General features: G+C 45.3%; 1 protein-coding gene and 1 long non-coding RNA gene across 3 annotated transcripts in view; both read left to right on the top strand.

The window, feature by feature from the left end:
- Window positions 1-16,093, top strand: part of LOC139580361 (vinculin-like) — a 53,561-nt gene extending 37,468 nt beyond the window's left edge. For both annotated transcript variants that reach the window (XM_071408973.1, XM_071408972.1), the window contains exons 9-22: window positions 81-234; window positions 425-600; window positions 4,967-5,157; window positions 5,972-6,171; window positions 9,616-9,744; window positions 10,404-10,553; window positions 10,634-10,742; window positions 10,861-11,039; window positions 11,304-11,427; window positions 11,761-11,885; window positions 12,086-12,271; window positions 12,572-12,775; window positions 13,730-13,834; window positions 14,108-16,093. In XM_071408973.1, coding sequence (XP_071265074.1) covers window positions 81-234; window positions 425-600; window positions 4,967-5,157; window positions 5,972-6,171; window positions 9,616-9,744; window positions 10,404-10,553; window positions 10,634-10,742; window positions 10,861-11,039; window positions 11,304-11,427; window positions 11,761-11,885; window positions 12,086-12,271; window positions 12,572-12,775; window positions 13,730-13,834; window positions 14,108-14,254 — 2,179 coding nt within the window. In that variant the 3' untranslated portion in view covers window positions 14,255-16,093. The remainder of the gene's footprint in view (window positions 1-80; window positions 235-424; window positions 601-4,966; window positions 5,158-5,971; window positions 6,172-9,615; window positions 9,745-10,403; window positions 10,554-10,633; window positions 10,743-10,860; window positions 11,040-11,303; window positions 11,428-11,760; window positions 11,886-12,085; window positions 12,272-12,571; window positions 12,776-13,729; window positions 13,835-14,107) is intronic.
- Window positions 16,094-17,814: 1,721 nt separating this feature from the next.
- On the top strand, window positions 17,815-22,194 carry LOC139580198 (uncharacterized). The gene is made up of 3 exons (XR_011675990.1): window positions 17,815-18,012; window positions 18,186-18,272; window positions 21,991-22,194. It is a non-coding gene; the product is annotated as an uncharacterized lncRNA (long non-coding RNA).
- Window positions 22,195-23,784: the final 1,590 nt, after the last annotated feature.

Raw genomic sequence — 23,784 nt, 5'->3', positions numbered from 1 at the left:
ACCTTTGAACTTCGGGAAAGTTTTAAGAATTTTACAACCGTCTTATGTTCTGTGTTGGCTTTCTCTCTGTCTATCTCCAGGGGTCAGGGGGCATCTCCTGCAGCCAAGCAGAAGGCCCAGCAGGTCTCCCAGGGCCTGGATGTTCTCGCGGGGAAAGTGGAGAATGCAGGCCGGAAACTGGAGGCCATGACCAACTCCAAACAGGTCATCGCCAAGAGGATTGACGCTGCTCAGGTAGACTCTTGATTGCTAGATTTTTTTGGGGGGGGTTAAAAATTGCACAATGGAAAAAGTACAAATCCCAGAGGATAGCACACAAAAGCATTAAGCAACAGGCATTTGTGTTCCATGGTCTTGAGCCTGTTGTGTTCCATGGTCTTGAGCCTGTTGTGTTATGTTGACCCCTAACCCTGTGCCCCTGCAGAACTGGCTGGCAGACCCTAACGGTGGTCCTGAGGGAGAGGAAAACATTAGAGCCCTCCTGTCTGAGGCCAAGAAGATCGCTGACATGTGTGAAGACCCCAAGGAGAGAGATGACGTCCTGAGGTCCATCGGAGAGATGGCTGCTCTCACCGCCAAGCTCTCTGAACTCCGGAGACAGTAAGTAATCCATTTTATATACCCTTGAAAATACAATTATTTGTCATGTGGTTCGTAAACAACAGGTGTAGACTAACAGTGAAATGATTCCAACAATGCAGAGTTACAGGTAAAAAATTGAAAAAGTGACACGTGGAATAAATAGACACTGAATAATGAATAACAAGTAAAAATAACATGGCTATATACAGGGAGTACCAGTACTGAGTCAATGTGCAGGGGTACCAGGTAATAACATGGCTATATACAGGGAGTACCAGTACTGAGTCAATGTGCAGGGGTACCAGGTAATAACATGGCTATATACAGGGAGTACCAGTACTGAGTCAATGTGCAGGGGTACCAGGTAATAACATGGCTATATACAGGGAGTACCAGTACTGAGTCAATGTGCAGGGGTACCAGGTAATAACATGGCTATATACAGGGAGTACCAGTACTGAGTCAATGTGCAGGGGTACCAGGTAATAACATGGCTATATACAGGGAGTACCAGTACTGAGTCAATGTGCAGGGGTACCAGGTAATAACATGGCTATATACAGGGAGTACCAGTACTGAGTCAATGTGCAGGGGTACCAGGTAATAACATGGCTATATACAGGGAGTACCAGTACTGAGTCAATGTGCAGGGGTACCAGGTAATAACATGGCTATATACAGGGAGTACCAGTACTGAGTCAATGTGCAGGGGTACCAGGTAATTGAGGTAGCTACACTACATGACCAAAAGTATGTGGACACCTCGTCGAACATCAAAATCATGAGCATTATTATGGAGTTGGTCCACCCTTTGCTGCTATAACAGCCTCCACTCTTCTGGGAAGTCTTCCCACTAGATGTTGGAACATTGCTGCGGGGACTTGCTTCCATTCAGCCACGAGCATTAGAGCATTAGTGAGGTCTGATGTTGGGCAATTAGGCCTGGCTTGCAGTCGGCTTTCCAATTCATCCCAAATGTGTTAAATGGGGTTGAGATCAGGGCTCTGTGCAGGCCAGTCAAGTTTTTCCACACCGATCTCGACAAACCATTTCTGTATGGACCCTACTTTATGGACAATTTTTGGGGCCTTCCACTCACACTGCCTTGTATAGAGGTCCTGGATGGCAGGGAGCTTGGCCCCGGGGATCGGCCGTACTCGCCACCCTAGCAAAGCATCCAGGGCTTCTATTTCTGTAAATATCTTAAAATATATTTTTGACTCAATTCTCTGATCATTCATCAAGTTTCCCCTACCCGCATCCTGCCCAATATCATGGTAAATAGCCTTGGAAGTTCTTTGAAATTGATAGGCCTGCTGATATAAAATGGTGATTTAAATGCATCAATTATGGAGTTTTCATTTCCTGTAATACAGCCAGTGTCTGAATTAATTTGTTGTTGTACAGAGGAAGTAGAACCCTTTTAAGAATTTGACAGTTTTCCAGAATTTATCCGGGTTCCCATTACAATCTGAAAGAGCGTTTAAATAGTAATCAGATTTAGCCTTTCTGATTTATATCTCACAGTGATTCCTCAGCTGCTTAATAAAAGCTTGCCAGTCCGGGCATAAGCCTGTGTTCCTGGCCTTGAACCAAGCATCATCTCTTTTATGAATGACTTCTGATAATTGCGGCGTGTACCAGGTATTAGATCTACCTTTAACCCTCCATTATATAAAGGGAGCATGACTATCCACAATAGTACAGAAGACATCTACAAAGAGGCTCAAAGCTGAATCGGGTTCAACGACAGCTAAAATACAATCAAGGTCACTAAAATAAAGATAATGTAAAAAAACAAAACATGATCACTGAAGTTAAAGTTCCTCTTTGTGATGTCACAAGGCTTAGATTTGTCTTCTCACATCTCTAATACAAACCTCTTGGAAATGGTCACTAATGTCTTAGGAGAAGATAACAGTAGAAACATATCTCTCTGGTGTATTTGTTAGAATGAAATTAATCAGAGTTGACTCTGAAGGATCTATAGGGTTGGGCCGTTTAGACTTAGTCACCGGTTGGGTTTAGATCAATACATCACCATGTATTTTAGATTGTCTGAAGCCTGCATTTCCCAATCATAATTGAAGTCACCCAGGATAATAACTTCTGATTTTGTAAAAGAAGACCACAAACTAGTTAGACCCTTTATAACAGTTATGAATACACCCCCCCCCCCAGACAAAGGCTTAAAGATTGTAGCTGGGAAATGGATTTCAGTTAGGAGAAAAAATATATAAATATTTTTATAAAAAATGGCCACCCCACCACCTCTACCCTGTCTGTCAGCTCTGAACACATTATAATCCTCAATATTATTAGAGTGCAGAATGCCCCCAGAGATCCAAGTTTCAGTCAATACCAGAATGTCCGGATTCGTCTGCATAACCCGTAACTTGATGTAATCCAGTTTAGGAAGAAAGTTCCTAATATTCAGATGCATCAATCCAAGTCCTTTACGATTTTTAAAGTCACATAGAAACTTCAAGCTATGTTCAATAGGCGGTTGAAGAACCTGTCTGATGGTTGATATTGATGTAGTTAGTATGGCCATAGAACTGCACCATGTGTTCTATTAGTAAAAGAGGAAGGAGTAGAAATGTGAATTACTTTTCCTGTGGCGGCAGCCAATGTCAATATGAGGGACTCTCACAGAAACCAATGATGGAATGTTATAAACTGGCTTACATGGGCTTTGGTTGCTATTGTGCAACAGCCCAAGCCCTATATGTGATATGAAAACTGAGGGGGTATTAAAGTTTATGAAATTCACATTTGAACTAATAGTACTGGTTGAGCAGACCACAGTGGGCTTCTCTTCTGAGCTAACAATAGCAGATCTAAGAGTGGAGTTCAAACTAATGGGTACAAATATTACAACTGACAACATCCCCTGGCAGTATAGACAACTGTATGACAATACAGCTTAAAAAGGATCGGAGGTATTACCTGAGCGGGGGCTTCGTCTGTCTCTGAGTCAATATCTTAATGTGTAATGAAGAATGTTGAAAACACTACAAGGTTAAATATTGAGTTCCGCAGGGTTGTGTCCTTGGGCCAATATTGTGCTTTCTGTTTGTTATCCGTAGGCCATGTAATTCCTTAGAGCACCTTTTCAGCAGGGACCCCCAAATCTAGTGACACAACCTTAAAATCAGTACATTTTTAGATAATTTTTAAAAAGAAACGAATTACTACATTTACTCAATAGAATTTAATTTTTCAAATTACCTTTCTCAAAAACGTTTGTATATTGGTTCCATACAATAATCTGTACTCTTAATTTTTTTGTTCCTATTATTGTTATTATTTTTTTTTGTTAAATTTGCAATTCCCCCTAGTGGGGTCGCGACCCCGACCTTGAATGCCACTGCCTTAGAGGTTAAGTGAATGTTATCACATCGTTTTCTTGCTGACCAGTAGTCCATAAATCTTAATCAGCACCTACATGCACCATTCTATTTCATTTAGCTTTCCCTAGAATAACTACCTATCATCCTAAAGAGAGAGACAATGGACTTTTCATTTAGCTATCCCTAGAATAACTACCTATCATCCTTAAGAGCGAGACAATGGACTTTTCATTTAGCTATCCCCAGAATAACTACCTATCATCCTTAAGAGCGAGACAATGGACTTTTCATTTAGCTATCCCCAGAATAACTACCTATCATCCTTAAGAGAGAGACAATGGACTTTTCATTTAGCTATCCCCAGAATAACTACCTATCATCCTTAAGAGAGAGACAATGGACTTTTCATTTAGCTATCCCCAGAATAACTACCTATCATCCTTAAGAGAGAGACAATGGACTTTTCATTTAGATATCCCCAGAATAACTACCTATCATCCTTAAGAGCGAGACAATGGACTTTTCATTTAGCTATCCCCAGAATAACTACCTATCATCCTTAAGAGAGAGACAATGGACTTTTCATTTAGCTATCCCCAGAATAACTACCTATCATCCTTAAGAGAGAGACTATGGACTTTTCATTTAGCTATCCCCAGAATAACTACCTATCATCCTTAAGAGAGAGACAATGGACTTTTCATTTAGCTTTCCCCAGAATAACTACCTATCATCCTTAAGAGAGAGACAATGGACTTTTCATTTAGCTATCCCCAGAATAACTACCTATCATCCTTAAGAGAGAGACAATGGACTTTTCATTTAGCTATCCCCAGAATAACTACCTATCATCCTTAAGAGAGAGACAATGGACTTTTCATTTAGCTATCCCCAGAATAACTACCTATCATCCTTAAGAGAGAGACAATGGACTTTTCATTTAGCTTTCCCCAGAATAACTACCTATCATCCTTAAGAGAGAGACTATGGACTTTTCATTTCCAGTACGTCATCATTGTCTCCCATCACAGGGGTAAAGGTGATACTCCGGAGGCCAGGGCATTGGCGAAGCATATAGCCACAGCCCTACAGAACCTGCAGTCTAAGACCAGCAAGGCTGTAGCCAACAGCAGGCCTGCCAAGGCTGCTGTCCACCTGGAGGGGAAGATAGAGCAGGCCCAGAGCTGGATGGAGAACCCCACAATCGATGACGGGGGAGTGGGTGAGTCTGAATGGCCTTGTCTCTTTCTCATTCCTTCCTTTTATCTCTTTCTCTAACTCCCTCCCCCTTGCTTTCTTCCCCTCCATCTCTCTCTCTCTCCTTCTCCCGCTCTCTCTTAGCCCTCCTTCCTGCCTCTCTCTCTCTCTCTCTCTCCCTTCCTCCCTCTCTTTCTCCCTCTACAGTGAACATCAGTCCAGACTCTGTGTACATGTCTGCTGTGTTGTTCTCTGTGTACTACATTCCTATGCTCTCTCCCAACCTCATTATCTCCTTGGCTTGTCGGCTCAGAAGCCTGGATATTCTCTCATCTGTTAACACTTAGACTCTGGGCTGTATTACATAGCCTCCTGGAGAATGTTCAGAGTAAACATAATCACAACTATATAGAGTAACATATACAACAATTAAGCAATAAGGCCCGAGGGGGTGTGGTATATGGCCAATATACAGCTACGGGCTGTTAGGCATGACATAAGGTGCCCTATTGCTATTATAAACTGGTTACCAAAGTAATTAGAGCAGTAAAAATACATGTTTTGTCATAGCCGTGGTATACGGTCTGATATACCATGCATTTCAGCCAATCAGCATTCAGGGCTCGAACCACCCAGTTTATGATATAGAATGTCATACAGCGATATAGAATGTCATACAGCGATATAGAATGAAGGATGTGTGGGCGGTCCTACTACTCCTAACCCTCTGGCCCAAATCGGTAGAGACCCACCAATGATCCAAAGCTTTGTTTGCTGTGTGCTGGTGTGTCTACTCTGTGTGTTTCTGAGCCTGCGAGTGTCTGACTGTCTCTCCCCAGGCCAGGCAGCTATCCGGGGGCTGGTGGCGGAGGGCCGTCGTCTGGCTAACGCTCTGCCAGGTCCCTACAGACAGGAGCTGGTAGGGAAGTGTGAGCAGGTGGAACAGCTGATGGCCCAGCTAGCCGACCTGGCCGCCAGGGGTGATGGAGAGTCCCCACAGGCGCGTGCTGTGGCTCAACAGCTCCAGGAGGGCCTGAAAGTAAGACTGCTCACATTCACTCACCTACAGTCGCTCTCAAGCCATTATCTACACTAGTCCAGGTTTTATCACAACCGGCCGTGATTGGGAGTCCCATAGGGTGGCGCACAATTGGCCCAGCGTCGTCCAGGTTTGGCCGGGGTAGGCCGTCATTGTAAATAAGAATTTGTTCTTATTTAAAGAAAGTTTTTTGGTGTACCGATTCCATGGTATGATATATAAAACAACGCAAGACTTAATGCTTTTCAGCTAAAATTATTATATAGAATTCTTGCCACCTACAAAATGTTGAATATTTGGGGCATAAAATCATCGAAGCTCTGCAGATTTTGTTGTGAGGATACAGAATCAATAGACCATTTATTTTGGTATTGCCCTCAGGTAGACTGCTTCTGGTCTCAGGTTCAGGAATGGCTGAAAATGCATAGCATTGATCTAAAACTGACCCTAGAAAAAGTACTGTTAGGAGATCTGGAGAGACCGGGTCAGTCAATTACTAATATACTAATACTCTTAGTAAAAGTATTTATCTTCAACTCGCAATCTGTGGATTCGATTAGTTAGATTGAAATTGTACATTAAACATCACAGTATAGTTGAAAGATATGTGTTGCGTAGAAACCCGAAGTGGGTGGCCAACAGAGATGGGATGGGCTGAGGTAAGTTGATGGTTGGTATGTGGAATTGGAGACAAGTGGGAGTGTATTTGCTGTGTGAGATAAAATGGTCAAAGATAAAAGTATATTTTTTTAAAGTCAAAATAAATCATAATAAAAGTACATTTGAATGACACTAAGTGGCAGTGTTTTTACAACTAATGCCAGTTTGCCTGAGGCTGATGCCGTGCAGGTGTTTGTACACATACATATACACACACTCTCATTCAAATAAACACGTACAAGAACACACACATACATGTAATAGTGCCAGACATGCACACAAACATATACAGTTGGCATTGGTGTTATGATTTCAGTTGTCCTTGATGTCCTTTGTTTTAAATGTATTATTATTATTTATTTATTTGCATTGTTTGCTGTTTTCTTCTGTCTTTTTCTCTTTAGTTCTTCTTGGTTGGTGCATTGGGGGGTTTTTGGGGGGGAATGGAATTCATTTATTTAATTTTTTCTTCCTGGGGGGGGACTGTGGGGGCTATTGGGGAACTGTGCGGGGGATCTTAGAGGGTTCTGGTTCATGTTTTTTGGCCTGGTGGTAGATCGGTCAACATGCCCTTGAGCAGGGCATTGACCCTGGATTCTTCTGTGTGTTGCTCTGAATGGGAATCTGTTGGATGACTGGTATGATGTAGTTATTGAGCGGCTTCACTGCAAGTACATTGTATGTTTTGAATATTAGATTTTAAAAAATGATTTGTTCTTATTTAAATTATTTTTTTATTAACTGACTTGCCTAGTTAAATAAAGGTTAAATAAACATTGTAATAGTCATCCAGACTCTGGCTAGAGCTCACTCTGATAGTCATGGTGAAATACTCCCCCTGCTGACTAGAGCTCACTCTGATAGTCATGGTGAAATACTCCCCCTGCTGACTAGAGCTCACTCTGATAGTCATGGTGAAATACTCCCCCTGCTGACTGGAGCTCACTCTGATAGTCATGGTGAAATACTCCCCCTGCTGACTAGAGCTCACTGACAGTCATGGTGAAATACTCCCCCTGCTGACTAGAGCTCACTCTGACACAGTCATGGTGAAATACTCCCCCTGCTGACTAGAGATCACTCTGACACAGTCATGGTGAAATACTCCCCCTGCTGACTAGAGCTCACTCTGACACAGTCATGGTGAAATACTCCCCCTGCTGGCTAGAGCTCACTCTGATACAGTCATGGTGAAATACTCCCCCTGCTGGCTAGAGCTCACTCTGATGCAGTCATGGTGAAATACTCCCCCTGCTGACTAGAGCTCACTCTGACACAGTCATGGTGAAATACTCCCCCTGCTGGCTAGAGCTCACTGACAGTCATGGTGAAATACTCCCCCTGCTGGCTAGAGCTCACTGACAGTCATGGTGAAATACTCCCCCTGCTGACTAGAGCTCACTGACAGTCATGGTGAAATACTCCCCCTGCTGACTAGAGCTCACTCTGACACAGGCATGGTGAAATACTCCCCCTGCTGACTGGAGCTCACTCTGACAGTCATGGTGACATACTCCCCCTGCTGACTAGAGCTCACTGACAGTCATGGTGAAATACTCCCCCTGCTGGCTAGAGCTCACTGACAGTCATGGTGAAATACTCCCCCTGCTGACTGGAGCTCACTGACAGTCATGGTGAAATACTCCCCCTGCTGACTGGAGCTCACTGACAGTCATGGTGAAATACTCCCCCTGCTGGCTAGAGCTCACTCTGATACAGTCATGGTGAAATACTCCCCCTGCTGACTAGAGCTCACTCTGATACAGTCATGGTGAAATACTCCCCCTGCTGACTAGAGCTCACTGACAGTCATGGTGAAATACTCCCCCTGCTGGCTAGAGCTCACTGACAGTCATGGTGAAATACTCCCCCTGCTGACTAGAGCTCACTCTGATAGTCATGGTGACATACTCCCCCTGCTGACTAGAGCTCACTGACAGTCATGGTGAAATACTCCCCCTGCTGGCTAGAGCTCACTGACAGTCATGGTGAAATACTCCCCCTGCTGGCTAGAGCTCACTGACAGTCATGGTGAAATACTCCCCCTGCTGACTAGAGCTCACTGACAGTCATGGTGAAATACTCCCCCTGCTGGCTAGAGCTCACTGACAGTCATGGTGAAATACTCCCCCTGCTGACTGGAGCTCACTCTGATACAGTCATGGTGAAATACTCCCCCTGCTGGCTGGAGCTCACTGACAGTCATGGTGAAATACTCCCCCTGCTGACTGGAGCTCACTCTGACACAGTCATGGTGAAATACTCCCCCTGCTGGCTGGAGCTCACTGACAGTCATGGTGAAATACTCCCCCTGCTGACTAGAGCTCACTGACACAGTCATGGTGAAATACTCCCCCTGCTGGCTGGAGCTCACTGACAGTCATGGTGAAATACTCCCCCTGCTGACTGGAGCTCACTGACAGTCATGGTGAAATACTCCCCCTGCTGACTGGAGCTCACTCTGACACAGTCATGGTGAAATACTCCCCCTGCTGGCTGGAGACAACAGCTCCAGTCTAATGCTCTCAATCCACTATAACTATGATACCTTAAAGTAGGCCAATAAAATGTGTTTAGGAGTTATTCATGAAGTGAGAAAGCCACATTAAAATCAATTGTTCAACAATAGCTGTAGAACTGCACCAGTTTCAATCCAATATTTCCATTGATTTGAGATGCAATGTAAGCCACTTGTTAGAAGAGACATAAGAGTTTATCGTTAACATGTAATATTTCTAAAGCTGGTCTCTTGCTAACTAACTCGTGTGTGTGTGGTCTTGTCAGAACCTCAAAGGAACGATGCAGGAGGCGATGACACAGGAGGTGTCAGACATCTTTAGCGACACGACCACTCCCATCAAACTGCTGGCTGTGGCCGCCACCGCCCCACCCAATGCCCCCAACAGGGACCAGGTGGGTGATTTCTCACTCCCTCTCTTTCTGTCTATCTCTCTGTCTGTCTCCATGCCTCCATCATGGCTCATTTGTTAACTTCTACCTATGAGCAGAGAGGTATATAGAGCTATATATTCCATAATAGAATGGGATTACATCCTGGGATATAAGGTGGCTCTAGATAGGTCTCTGGCTTTGACTATCCTGACTCATTTGGCAGATTTATATCATCATCATACACTAAGCAAAAAAATAACATGGATTACTCATTGATTAGTTTCCAATCATTTATGTGGTACTTGTCAATCAATAATATTTAGACTACATTTCCTGAGAGAAATGTTACTATAAGTAATCATGTAAGATAAAAAAAAATAAATACCAAGTTTGGACCATCTACGTAATTGGTCTATATTATATTAACGGGATATTTTGGCAATATTTTGGCCGTTTATCTACTTCCCCAGAGTCAGAGGATCTTGTGGATACCATTTTTATGTCTCTGTGTCCAGTATGAAAGAAGTTTGAGGTAGTTTCGCGAGCCAACGCTAAATAGCGTTAGCGCAATGACTGGACGTCTATGGTATCTACTAGCATGCTACTCTGGGGAAGTAGATAATCCCGAAGTATCCCTTTTTAAGTTTGTATCATTCAGTAATATGTAACTGTTATATTAGGTGTTTGATGAGAGGGCGGCCAACTTTGAGAACCATGCCAACAAGCTGGCTGCCACGGCAGAAAAGGCTGCTGCTGTGGGGACAGCGAACAAGAGCACTGTGGAGGGGATCCAAGCTGCTGTCAAATCTACAAGAGATATCACACCACAGGTGAGGGAGTATCTCAGTGTCAATTGGTCAGGAGGATGATGGAATGATGTCCCCAAACTGATGGGAACTTTCTGTTCTAGGTGGTCTCTGCTGCCCGTATCATGCTGAGAAACCCAGGCAACCAGGCTGCGATGGAGCACTTTGAGACCATGAACAACCAGTGGATTGACAACGTGGAGAAAATGACAGGTAGTGTCAGACCATCTATCATTTTATTATTTATCACAATAAAGCGGGCGTTGTGTGAAAAATGTAAATGTGTTCACTTCCTTATTAGCACTAAGAATGATGTCTCCTCGGTCTCTAGGTTTGGTGGACGAGGCTATAGACACCAAGTCTCTGTTGGATGCCTCTGAGGAGGCCATTAAGAAAGATCTGGAGAAATGTCGCGCTGCCATGGCTAACCACCAGCCCCAGATGTTAGTGGTAGGGGCCACCAGCATCGCCCGACGGGCCAACCGCATCCTCCTGGTGGCCAAACGGGAGGTATAGATATGTTTTATTTACGCATACAATCGATCATTTCAATCAATCACATTCATTTTATAGAGCCCTTTTTTACATCAGCAGATGTCACAAAGAGCTTTACAGAAACCCAGTCTAAAACCACAAAGAGCAAGGAATGCAGAGGCAGAAGCATACAAACACATGTGCCACGATGGTGCATTTTAGGCAGTTTACAATACTGAATCACAGAGAACAAAAGTACGTGATTTAGAAAGAGAAACATGAATAGAATTGTATCCGTAGGTGGAGAACTCTGAGGATCCTAGATTCAGGGAGATCGTGAAGGCTGCGTCTGATGAGCTGAGCCGGACCATATCTCCCATGGTCATGGACGCCAAGGCTGTGGCTGGGAACATCACCGATCCAAGTACGTTCCGAGGCAGTTTCCCTACATTTAGGATATGTTTGATCGTTATACTGTGTACTCTGCTGTAATAGCTATCTAGCATGACGTAATACAAAATATGAAGCCTCGTTCTGTCAATTTCTGAATCTTTGATAGTCCAAAGTTAAGGTTTAGTCAATGGTGTTATGGTTTAAGGGTCTGTGAATGTTTTACTGTCGCTACACCAGAAACTTTTGGGGCCTTTAGGTCTAGTCTCCTATTTATAAGGCCTAACGATCTATCTGATTCTTCCTCTGTGGTGTCCAGGTCTGTTTATGAGGCCTAACTAACTGATTCTTCCTCTGTGGTGTCCAGGTCTGCAGAAGGGCTTCCTGGATTCAGGCCATAGGATCCTGGGGGCCGTTGCCAAGGTGAGAGATGCGTTCCAGCCACAGGAACCAGACTTCCCCCCACCACCTCCTGATCTGGACCAGCTGCACGTAAGTCAATCAATCAAATTCATTTATAAAACTTTTTTCAGCAGTTGTCACAAAAAGCTTTACAGTCCTAGGATATATTTAGTAATATATATATATAGATATTTTTTTAGAACAGAAATGATTTGCCATGTAGAATAGAGAATTAGCACTTCTGTCTGCAACATTCCTAACGTTTCACCGCTCTGAATGCAACATGCCAGGTCAGCGACGAGCCCGCCCCACCAAAACCACCTCTCCCCGAGGGTGAGGTTCCTCCCCCCAGACCCCCTCCCCCAGAGGAGAAGGACGAGGACTTCCCAGAGCAAGAGGTGGGAGAGATGGTGAGCGAGCCCATGATGATGGCCGCCAGACAGCTCCACGAGGAGGCCCGCAAGTGGTCCAGCAAGGTGAGATACAAGCACATTCATTTACACGTTCAGGTTTGATGTTAAGTTTATTGGCAAGACAGAACATTGGAATTTCTCTGCGACCAGAAAGCAACAGTAGAGCAGCTCAGAGTTTCCATTATTCTGTTGTGCGAACTGTGTTGTGCGAACTGTGTTGTGCGTACTGTGTTGTGCGTACTGTGTTGTGCGTACTGTGTTGTGCGTACTGTGTTGTGCGTACTGTGTTGTGCGTACTGTGTTGTGCGTACTGTGTTGTCAGACGTCCGATTTCATGCTCTGCTTGTTTGTGATCTCTTTCAGGGTAACGACATCATCGGTGCAGCCAAGAGAATGGCCCTGCTCATGGCTGAGATGTCCCGTCTGGTGCGCGGTGCCGGTGGGAACAAGCGTGCCCTCATTCAGTGTGCCAAAGACATCGCAAAAGCCTCAGACGAGGTCACAAAGTTGGCCAAGGAGGTGGCCAAGCAGTGCACAGACAAACGCATCCGGACCAACCTCCTCCAGGTCAGTTGACTGGCTGATCCCTGCTCATGTCTTCTTCAAAAAAATACAACTGATGTCTCCGACGCAATACATGTGGTTTTATCTGGTCCAGTCTTCTGCCAAATTCCTCCTTGTTTCCTCAATTCCTCTCAAAGCTCATTGGAGGAGGAGGTCCAAGGGAGGGACCTAAGGATCTTCTCCTCCAATGCAGTTTGAGAAGAATTGAGCAAGTAAGGAGGGAGGAAGCAAGGATGGAGGAAGCAAGGATTTGACAACAGCTAGAAACATTTTCAGTCTGCTTTCTTCAGGGTTTTCATGTGCCGCAGCGGCTGCTCTGGCACGTTCAGAGACGGCTGCTCTGGCACGTTCAGAGACGGCTGCTCTGGCACGTTCAGAGACGGCTGCTCTGGCACGTTCAGAGACGGCTGCTCTGGCACGTTCAGAGACGGCTGCTCTGGCACGTTCAGAGACGGCTGCTCTGGCACGTTCAGAGACGGCTGCTCTGGCACGTTCAGAGACGGCTGCTCTGGCACGTTCAGAGACGGCTGCTCTGGCACGTTCAGAGACGGCTGCTCTGGCACGTTCAGAGACGGCTGCTCTGGCACGTTCAGAGACGGCTGCTCTGGCACGTTCAGAGACGGCTGCTCTGGCACGTTCAGAGACGGCTGCTCTGGCACGTTCAGAGACGGCTGCTCTGGCACGTTCAGAGACGGCTGCTCTGGCACGTTCAGAGACGGCTGCTCTGGCACGTTCAGAGACGACACAAAGGACAACGTTAGTCATGTAGGACTAAAGCTAGAATTTAGAATTTCCTGCATGTCCTCGTGATTTGAATTAGGATGGATCATTTGAATTAAATTACACTGTTTTCTGTGTTTGATCTTCATGTCTCTGACTGATAATGTATCTTGTTGAGACCTGTGTAAAATGCACTTTAAATCAACTTGAACTTGGATCAACTTCTCTGTGTTCCAGGTGTGTGAGCGCATCCCGACCATCAGCACACAGCTGAAGATCCTGTCCACAGTCAAGGCCACCATGTTGGGTCGTACCAACATCAGCGAGGAGGAGTCCGAGCAGGTCAGTACACTGGACATCACTGGATAACACTCATCAACCAAAGTTACCTTTTTGCTTTGTAATTACATCGTAATGAGGTTGACTGGTTTCTGTCATTATACAAGTGGAATAAGGAACAGTCCCTATTCCACTTGTTTAATAACGGGGGAAAAAACTAAACTTTGAAAAGCAATTGCTAGAGTAGTAATTAGCAGTAATGTTACTAGTGTAGTCCAGTTTTACTCAAGAACAGCTTACTGATCAATTTGACCATTTTTCTCCCTCCTCTCCCAGGCCACAGAGATGTTGGTTCACAATGCCCAGAACCTGATGCAGTCTGTGAAGGAGACGGTCAGAGAGGCCGAGGCTGCCTCCATCAAGATCCGGACGGATGCCGGGTTCACCCTGCACTGGATCCGTAAGACCCCCTGGTACCAGTAAGAAGAGACTGTTTGTTAAATTGCGGTCCCCAATGACACTCTATTCCCTATGTAGTGCAATACTTTTGACCAGGATCCGTACGTCTCTGGTTAAAGGTGGTGCGGTATACTTTTATGAGGAATAGGGTGCCATTGGGGACACACAATTATTCTGTTCCTCTGCCCAAAGCCCAGGGTGGTCAGAAGAAAACAGACAGACTCTCTGAGCAGTAGATTTGACAAACACATACATACTAATTCCAAGCTACAATGAATGAATACTACCACTTTTAATAAGCCTGCCTGATTAGGGTAACAACCCGGAGTTAATACTGAATACACTATTTATCAGGCCATGTCAATCCCATACTTGTCTGTAAACAGTGACAGTTTTGTTAAAATATAAAGTAGGGGACTATCCAATGCAACTATAACATGGTTCAGAATGATTCTTACTTGCAATTTTTTTCTTCTAATTGTATGTAAAAAAATAAAATATATATATATAAAAAAAGAAATAAAATGTGTTTTAAGATCTTATGAGAAATCCCAGGTATATATTTTTTCTTTTCGTATACAGTAAAGTTTAAGTACTAGTCTCAGTTAAACATACAATGGTGAGAAGAGGACCTCCTAAGTTGAAAAATTAGAATATTATTAAGATTTTTTCCTTGGAAGGCCTTTTTTATATCTGTATACTGGTCCTTTAATTCACTATCTGCAATGTGTTCACCTTCGCTAGGACAAAGCACATCTGATCCAACTCAATGGGAGTGAGTTCAAGTATATATTATAATATTCTGTTCTACACACACATATAATAGACTATTCAGTGGTGTTACACTATGTTATAGAAACTAACAAATAAGCACTGTTCCTTGTTCTACATTTTTATTAAATGGTGTGATGTTTTTTGTAGCTAATATTTTTATTTTATTTTTTATTGTCAGTACTGCCAAAGAGTTTTTTCTAGCCTGGTCCCGAATCTGTTTGTGGTATTTACATCTACTTGATTGTGCCATGACAATGAGTCGGTGTGATAGCACTAAACAGCCTGAAACTCATGCTAAGTTTGTTCCACCAATTAACTTTTTCTGTCTTGGGGTTTATTATATCTGCAATATTGGAAACATAATGACTAGCTCTTCGGACACATTGGGTAGAGAAGGTCTTATTAACTTAGAACTTTCACAAATATCTGTTTAAGATACTGGCTTTCAGCTCTTTTAGTTTCTGGCTTGATTATTTTGTTGTTGCTCACATTGTTGCATTGAGATTACATGTAGGCCTTAGGTCTGCCTTAGGTCTGGTGCTCTATACTCTGTACTTCTCAGTGAAACCTATTGCAAGCTAGTCTCCATGTTTTAGCCTGACTAGAGGCCAGCTATACTGTAATGTTTAAACTGTGTCTTGACCTAATGTGGTGAAAGATTAATGAGTGATACAGCAAATGCTTTGAAGATAAAGAGTCTGGGTCTGGGGGACAAAGAGCCTGGGGGACAAAGAGCCTGGGGGACAAAGAGCCTGGCGGATAAAGAGGTAACAGATTAAAGTCTAGTACTGGACAAAAAAATCTGTTTTTTGGGGGGAGGGGGGTTGTCTCTAGGACTAGGTTTAATCCGGGAGACCACCAATGTGTTTAAGTTTAATGTCACATGAAACTGGTGATGAGATATCAGCCTTCTCTTCCTCTCATATCTTCAAGCTACACTAAACCTTACACAGCTGGTACAAACGGTTGAAGTTTTGAAATGTTTTCTTTTGTGTCTGAATAATCCCAGCGCAGTTTGAATGTGTACGATATTGAGACCCTACAAAACCATCTGATGGGCCCTGTAATAAAAAGATTGATTGCAATAAATGTTGTTTTTTCATTTACAGGAAATTATGTTTTGTAGTAAACTCTACTCAATGCATCATCCTTTTGTTCAGAAACATGTTTGTGATATAAGATGGGTACAGCCTAAAGGGAAGGATCACGTTTCATTCAGTTTCTAAGATTTAAAAAATAAAGTTTATTTATTTGACCTTTTTTTTAAACTAGGAAAGTCAGTTAAGAACTAATTCTTATTTTACAATGACGGCCTACCCCGGCCAAACCCTCCCCTAACCCGGATGACGCTGGGCCAATTGTGTGCCACCCTATGTGACTCCTGATCTCCGCAAGTTGTGATACAGTCCGGGATCGAACCAGGGTCTGTAGTGGCGCCTCTAGCCTTAGACCGCTGCGCCACTCGGGAGCCTTCAAATTATATAAAAGTCCTGCTTCTTGGTATTGTTCACACCAGTGAGAGGTTTATAACACAGTACTTGTTACAACCCGGTAGTGAAAGGTTTAACACATGGCGCTCTCAACAGTTAATTGACTCTGCACCTTTAGAGGCTTCTGCCCTGTGTACATAGACATGGAATCACTGGTCACTTTAATAATGGAACACTGGTCACTTTAATAATGGAACACTGGTCACTTTAATAATGGAACACTGGTCACTTTAATATTGGAACACTGGTCACTTTAATAATGGAACACTGGTCACTTTAATAATGGAACACTGGTCACTTTAATAATGGAACACTGGTCACTTTAATAATGGAACACTGGTCACTTTAATAATGGAACACTGGTCACTTTAATAATGGAATCGCTAGTCACTTTAATAATGGAATCGCTAGTCACTTTAATGTTTACATACTGTTTTACTCATTTCATATGTATATACTGTATTCTACTGTATTTTAATCAATGCCACTCCGACATTGCTCGTCCTAATATCTCTTAATTCCATTATTTTACGTTTAGATTTGTGTGAATTGTTTGATACTATTGCACTGTTGGAGCTAAGAACACAAGCATTTTACTACACCCGCAAGAACGTGTGCTAAATATGTGTATGCGACCAATAACATTTTTATTTGAGAGAAGAACCCAACTATGCCTCCAGTTTGCCAATCATCTCCATGCGTCGAGGTGAAGTTTCCCTTCGGTACAGATGTAGGATCAGATCCCACTCTCCCAATACTAAACTTAACCTTTAGTGAGAAGAATGCAAAACTGACACAAGATCAGTGTCTAGGGGCCACGTCACGCTGCTACCATCTGCTCCAGTCTTACAACTTGAACTTCCTACCACTACCAATCAATCATTATAAACTGGTTGGATTGATCCCTGAATTCTGATTGGCTGAAAGCCATGGTATATTAGACCATATACCACGTGTATGACAAAACATTTCGTTTTACTACTTTAATTACGTTGGTAACCAGTTTATAATAGCAATAAGGCACCTCGGGGGTTTGTGGTATATGGACAATATACAACACCCCCTCGTGCCTTATTGTTTAATTATAACTTTTGACGGGGAAAAACGCCATTCACACAAACTCAGGCCTGTCAGAGCAAGAACAGAACGATAATGAAGTTAATCAGACAGCCAACTTCTAACAACCGACACTATCATGCATGTATTCTTTGTTTTTTATTCGTTACGCAATTCAGAGATCAATTGTGTTCTGCCATGTAAATTAATTTAAATGATTTTTGAAATTGTAATCTTCAACATCATGAAGTGCTGATGTTCCACATGAGCCAAGTAGAAGCAGGTCAGGAACCATATGCATGTTAAATTGAATACCAGTGGGATAAATGTACTGTGGTTTATTTTGACAGGGTAGAAACCATCGTTTTTGGTCAGTGTTTCCCTTGGAATTTTAAGTGAGGAAAATGTTAATTATTGGTGCACATGTACAAATGTTCAAACGCAACCGTTACACCTGTGCAGGTGAAAGCAGTATTAGTTACCTACATTTGATTGATTATGAATCAAAAATCATAGCTGTCTCACTCTGGAATTGCGAGTCACAAATGTTTTAATTCAGGCAATATATCAAGCCAGCACGCGTTCTCAATTAGATTTTAGTCCAATAAAACGGTAGTTTGTTTCCTCCTGTCCAGTCTGGAGTCCGAGTGGCTGCAGAGAAGATGAGTTCGGTTGAGGAGCTCGACGTGGAGAAAGGCTGAGTGACAGATTAAAGCACTCGGGTAAGTGTGTCACAAGCTAACGTTATATCTCGAAAGTCAGTCCTCAGATGTGTATGTGAAACGCTGCTAAATTATGTCTTGGTAGTGATGCTTTGTCAAACTCAGAGATGGGTGGGCAGCTAGCAAGAATGGTAAGAATTTCCATGTGAAACTCTTAACGCGTGTCATTAAGTATTGATTAGCGAAATATATTGTTCTGAGACGCACTCTTATGGAACATCTATGCGATTACACCCATCATCAATGCTGCTGCATCAGTTATTGTATCAGAGAGCACCATAATGTTTATATGGTGGCCATGATGGTCCAAACTTGGTATCCCTGAACACAAAAATTGGATACATTGCACATCGCCTATTAATCAGAACTTGCAACAAAGTATCAAGTTAAGGCAAGGCTGAGTCTTTTGATCGATATCTACGAGGTCTCGTGTATTTGTTTATATATGTAAACATGCTAGTAAGGATCCACAAAATAGTTGTGTGCAGCCAACCACATACCTCGGAGAAAAGAAAAGTCATTGCCCAGCCCACTGCAGTTCGAGCCAATCAGTTTTGGAAACAGTAGTAAAGGAGATCCCAGTTAAAGTGAAAATATATGCAAAAAAAAACAACAAAACATGCTGCTACCACAGTTTATATACTGCAGATTGAAATGGAGTAGGAGCTTAACCACTTTGTCTGGCTACAGCCAGAATCAACACGATGACTACTGCAAGATAAGATCATTCAATTACTGTGAAGAAAATACCCATTATTGTATATTCTGTGGCATTTGGCATGTCATTCCAGTGAGAGTGGTTAGAACCCAAAGGAAAGTGACTGGAACATCAGTGATAGGCTATACCCTATGTACCCTATGTACCCTATGTACCCTATGGACCCTATGTACCCTATGTACCCTATGTACCCTATGGACATGTTTTTAGGGAATGACTTGGGATGAGACACTGAGGGACTTGAGGGTCAGTTGTTGTCTTGTCTTGTCATAGGGGCGGCATGGTAGCCTAGTGGTTAGAGTGTAGGGGCGGCAGGTAGCCTAGTGGTTAGAGTGTAGGGGCGGCAGGTAGCCTAGTGGTTAGAGCGTAGGGGCGGCAGGCAGCCTAGTGGTTAGAGCGTAGGGGCGGCAGGTAGCCTAGTGGTTAGAGCGTAGGGGCGGCATGGTAGCCTAGTGGTTAGAGTGTAGGGGCGGCAGGTAGCCTAGTGGTTAGAGTGTAGGGGCGGCAGGTAGCCTAGTGGTTAGAGTGTAGGGGCGGCAGGTAGCCTAGTGGTTAGAGTGTAGGGGCGGCAGGTAGCCTAGTGGTTAGAGTGTAGGGGCGGCAGGTAGCCTAGTGGTTAGAGTGTAGGGGCGGCATGGTAGCCTAGTGGTTAGAGCGTAGGGGCGGCATGGTAGCCTAGTGGTTAGAGCGTAGGGGCGGCAGGTAGCCTAGTGGTTAGAGTGTAGGGGCGGCAGGTAGCCTAGTGGTTAGAGTGTAGGGGCGGCATGGCAGCCTAGTGTTTAGAGTGTAGGGGCGGCAGGGTAGCCTAGTGGTTAGAGTGTAGGGGTGGCATGGCAGCCTAGTGGTTAGAGTGTAGGGGCGGCAGGTAGCCTAGTGGTTAGAGTGTAGGGGCGGCAGGTAGCCTAGTGGTTAGAGTGTAGGGGAGGCAGGTAGCCTAGTGGTTAGAGTGTAGGGACGGCAGGTAGCCTAGTGGTTAGAGTGTAGGGGCGGCAGGCAGCCTAGTGGTTAGAGTGTAGAGGCGGCAGGTAGCCTAGTGGTTAGAGTGTAGAGGCGGCAGGGTAGCCTAGTGGTTAGAGTGTAGGGGCGGCATGGCAGCCTAGTGGTTAGAGTGTAGGGGCGGCAGGTAGCCTAGTGGTTAGTGTGTAGGGGCGGCAGGGTAGCCTAGTGGTTAGAGTGTAGGGGTGGCATGGCAGCCTAGTGGTTAGAGTGTAGGGGCGGCATGGTAGCCTAGTGGTTAGAGCGTTGGGGCGGCAGGTAGCCTAGTGGTTAGAGTGTAGGGGCGGCAGGGTAGCCTAGTGGTTAGAGTGTAGGGGCGGCAGGTAGCCTAGTGGTTAGAGTGTAGGGGCGGCATGGTAGCCTAGTGGTTAGAGTGTAGGGGCGGCAGGTAGCCTAGTGGTTAGAGTGTAGGGGCGGCATGGCAGCCTAGTGGTTAGAGTGTAGGGGCGGCAGGTAGCCTAGTGGTTAGAGTGTAGGGGCGGCATGGTAGCCTAGTGGTTAGAGTGGAGGGGCGGCAGGTAGCCTAGTGGTTAGAGTGTAGGGGCGGCAGGTAGCCTAGTGGTTAGAGTGTAGGGGCGGCATGGTAGCCTAGTGGTTAGAGTGTAGGGGCGGCAGGCAGCCTAGTGGTTAGAGTGTAGGGGCGGCATGGTAGCCTAGTGGTTAGAGTGTAGGGACGGCAGGTAGCCTAGTGGTTAGAGTGTAGGGGCGGCATGGTAGCCTAGTGGTTAGAGTGTAGGGGCGGCATGGTAGCCTAGTGGTTAGAGTGTAGGGGCGGCAGGTAGCCTAGTGGTTAGAGTGTAGGGACGGCAGGTAGCCTAGTGGTTAGAGTGTAGGGGCGGCAGGTAGCCTAGTGGTTAGTGTGTAGGGGCGGCAGGTAGCCTAGTGGTTAGAGTGTAGGGGCGGCATGGTAGCCTAGTGGTTAGAGCGTTGGACTAGTAACCGAAAGGTTGCAAGATCGAATCCCCGAGCTGACAAGGTACAAATCTGTTTGTTCTGCCCCTGAACAAGGCAGTTAACCCACTGTTCCCCGGTAGGCCGTCATTGAAAATAAGAATTTGTTCTTAACTGTCCTGCCTAGTTAAATAAAGGGGAAATAAATAAGAGCAGACCATAACCAGCTATGAAACGTCAAAGATAACACAATCTTTCAAAGTGTGTGATTGTTTTAAAAATACGTGTAACGTTCACTCACTGTCCATTATCATACGGTGTTCAACTCTATTATGAAGGTTTCACTGGCATGCGTTTCAGGGTTGTTCTTTGTGTGCGTGTCTGGATAACATTATGGTGACATAACGGCCTTCTGCTGTTATAGGTGACAATTGAACTCCACAAGTGCTGCTCAAGGATCAGGTCCTCCCTCTCTATGTAATCTTATTCATTTCTGATCATAAAAGGCACACATTATCCTATATCAGCACTCCTACCCTCTTCTCCTCTTATCTGGAGATCAGACTGTTGACAGTTCACAGAAGATATGGTTTTAGTTTGATAGAATGATTTGAGCGCGAGATGCATTATTTGGGCCTCTGCCTAGTGTTTACTGTGGATGGATGCCTGGTGTCTCTCACTTTTGGCTCACAGAGAAACGTCTCAGATGACAGACTTGACCCTTTCACTCTGTGAGGAGCATAGGTCAACCACAAGTGATCTCTGCCGGTAACCGAGCCGCCACAGAAACACGGGGACTATTACACTGTCACAAATAAAATGCATTATAAACTGGGTGGTTCGAGCCCTGAATGCTGATTGGCTGACAACCGTGGGTATGACAAAACATTTATTTTTACTGCTCTAATTATGTCAGAGGTTTGTGATATATGGCCAATATACCACGGCTAAGGGCTGTGTCCAAGCACGACGCAAAGCGGAGTGCCTCAGAACAGCCCTTAGCCGTGGTATATTTTATTTACTATTTTTTTCACACCAGGCATGGGGATGAGGACAACTGGAGTGGGAAGAAAAGGATTTCTGAGCCATGATTTTCTGCTTTTCTCTCCACAGTGAAATGCTCGGTTTGGGATGGGCAACCCCTTGCTCGACATCTCAGCTGAACAACGACTTCCTCCACAAGTCAGTTTGAACATAACCATTTAGGCTCTGTCCCACATGGCTCCCTGTGTAGTGCATCACTTTAGACCAGGCCCCATTTGGGGTGTGTCGTGGAATTATTCATATCAAAGTAAAGACTTTTACATTTCTTCAAAACGAGTCAACTTTATTATTCAATTACTGCAATAATGACAAATCACAGATGTATGGAATGAGTCACAAGGTTAGGATTCATATGAAAGACACTAATAATTCACAGCAGACAGTATCTGTTGTAAAGACTGTTCTCATTGTGTAGAGACCAGGGTCTGGCCCCCCAACTCCATACTGGAGCCATCTCCCCCTGGTACCCCAACTCCATACTGGAGCCATCTCCCCCTGGTCCCCCAACTCCATACTGGAGCCATCTCCCCCTGGTCCCCCAACTCCATACTGGAGCCATCTCCCCCTGGGACCCCAACTCCATACTGGAGCCATCTCCCCCTGGTACCCCAACTCCATACTGGAGCCATCTCCCCCTGGTACCCCAACTCCATACTGGAGCCATCTCCCCCTGGTACCCCAACTCCATACTGGAGCCATCTCCCCCTGGTCCCCCAACTCCATACTGGAGCCATCTCCCCCTGGTCCCCCAACTCCATACTGGAGCCATGTCCCCCTGGTACCCCAACTCCATACTGGAGCCATCTCCCCCTGGGACCCCAACTCCATACTGGAGCCATCTCCCCCTGGTACCCCAACTCCATACTGGAGCCATCTCCCCCTGGTACCCCAACTCCATACTGGAGCCATCTCCCCCTGGGACCCCAACTCCATACTGGAGCCCTCTCCCCCTGGTACCCCAACTCCATACTGGAGCCATCTCCCCCTGGTACCCCAACTCCATACTGGAGCCATCTCCCCCTGGTACCCCAACTCCATACTGGAGCCATCTCCCCCTGGGACCCCAACTCCATACTGGAGCCCTCTCCCCCTGGTACCCCAACTCCATACTGGAGCCATCTCCCCCTGGTACCCCAACTCCATACTGGAGCCATCTCCCCCTGGTACCCCAACTCCATACTGGAGCCATCTCCCCCTGGTACCCCAACTCCATACTGGAGCCATCTCCCCTGGTACCCCAACTCCATACTGGAGCCATCTCCCCCTGGTACCCCAACTCCATACTGGAGCCATCTCCCCCTGGTACCCCAACTCCATACTGGAGCCATCTCCCCCTGGTACCCCAACTCCATACTGGAGCCATCTCCCCCTGGTACCCCAACTCCATCCTGGAGCCATCTCCCCCTGGTACCCCAACTCCATCCTGGAGCCCTCTCCCCCTGGTACCCCAACTCCATACTGGAGCCATCTCCCCCTGGTACCCCAACTCCATACTGGAGCCCTCTCCCCCTGGTACCCCAACTCCATACTGGAGCCATCTCCCCCTGGTACCCCAACTCCATACTGGAGCCATCTCCCCCTGGTACCCCAACTCCATACTGGAGCCATCTCCCCCTGGTACCCCAACTCCATACTGGAGCCATCTCCCCCTGGTACCCCAACTCCATACTGGAGCCCTCTCCCCCTGGTACCCCAACTCCATACTGGAGCCATCTCCCCCTGGTCCCCCAACTCCATACTGGAGCCCTCTCCCCCTGGTCCCCCAACTCCATACTGGAGCCCTCTCCCCCTGGTCCCCCAACTCCATCTACTACTTAAGTCATTTTTGGGGGGTATCTGTACTTTACTATTTTATATTTTTTG

This window comes from Salvelinus alpinus, chromosome 7, assembly GCF_045679555.1.
Source record: "Salvelinus alpinus chromosome 7, SLU_Salpinus.1, whole genome shotgun sequence".
NCBI classification, from domain to species: Eukaryota; Metazoa; Chordata; class Actinopteri; order Salmoniformes; family Salmonidae; genus Salvelinus; species Salvelinus alpinus.
The sequence above is the reverse complement of the archived record's forward strand: the minus strand, read 5'-3'. Positions and strand labels throughout refer to the sequence as shown.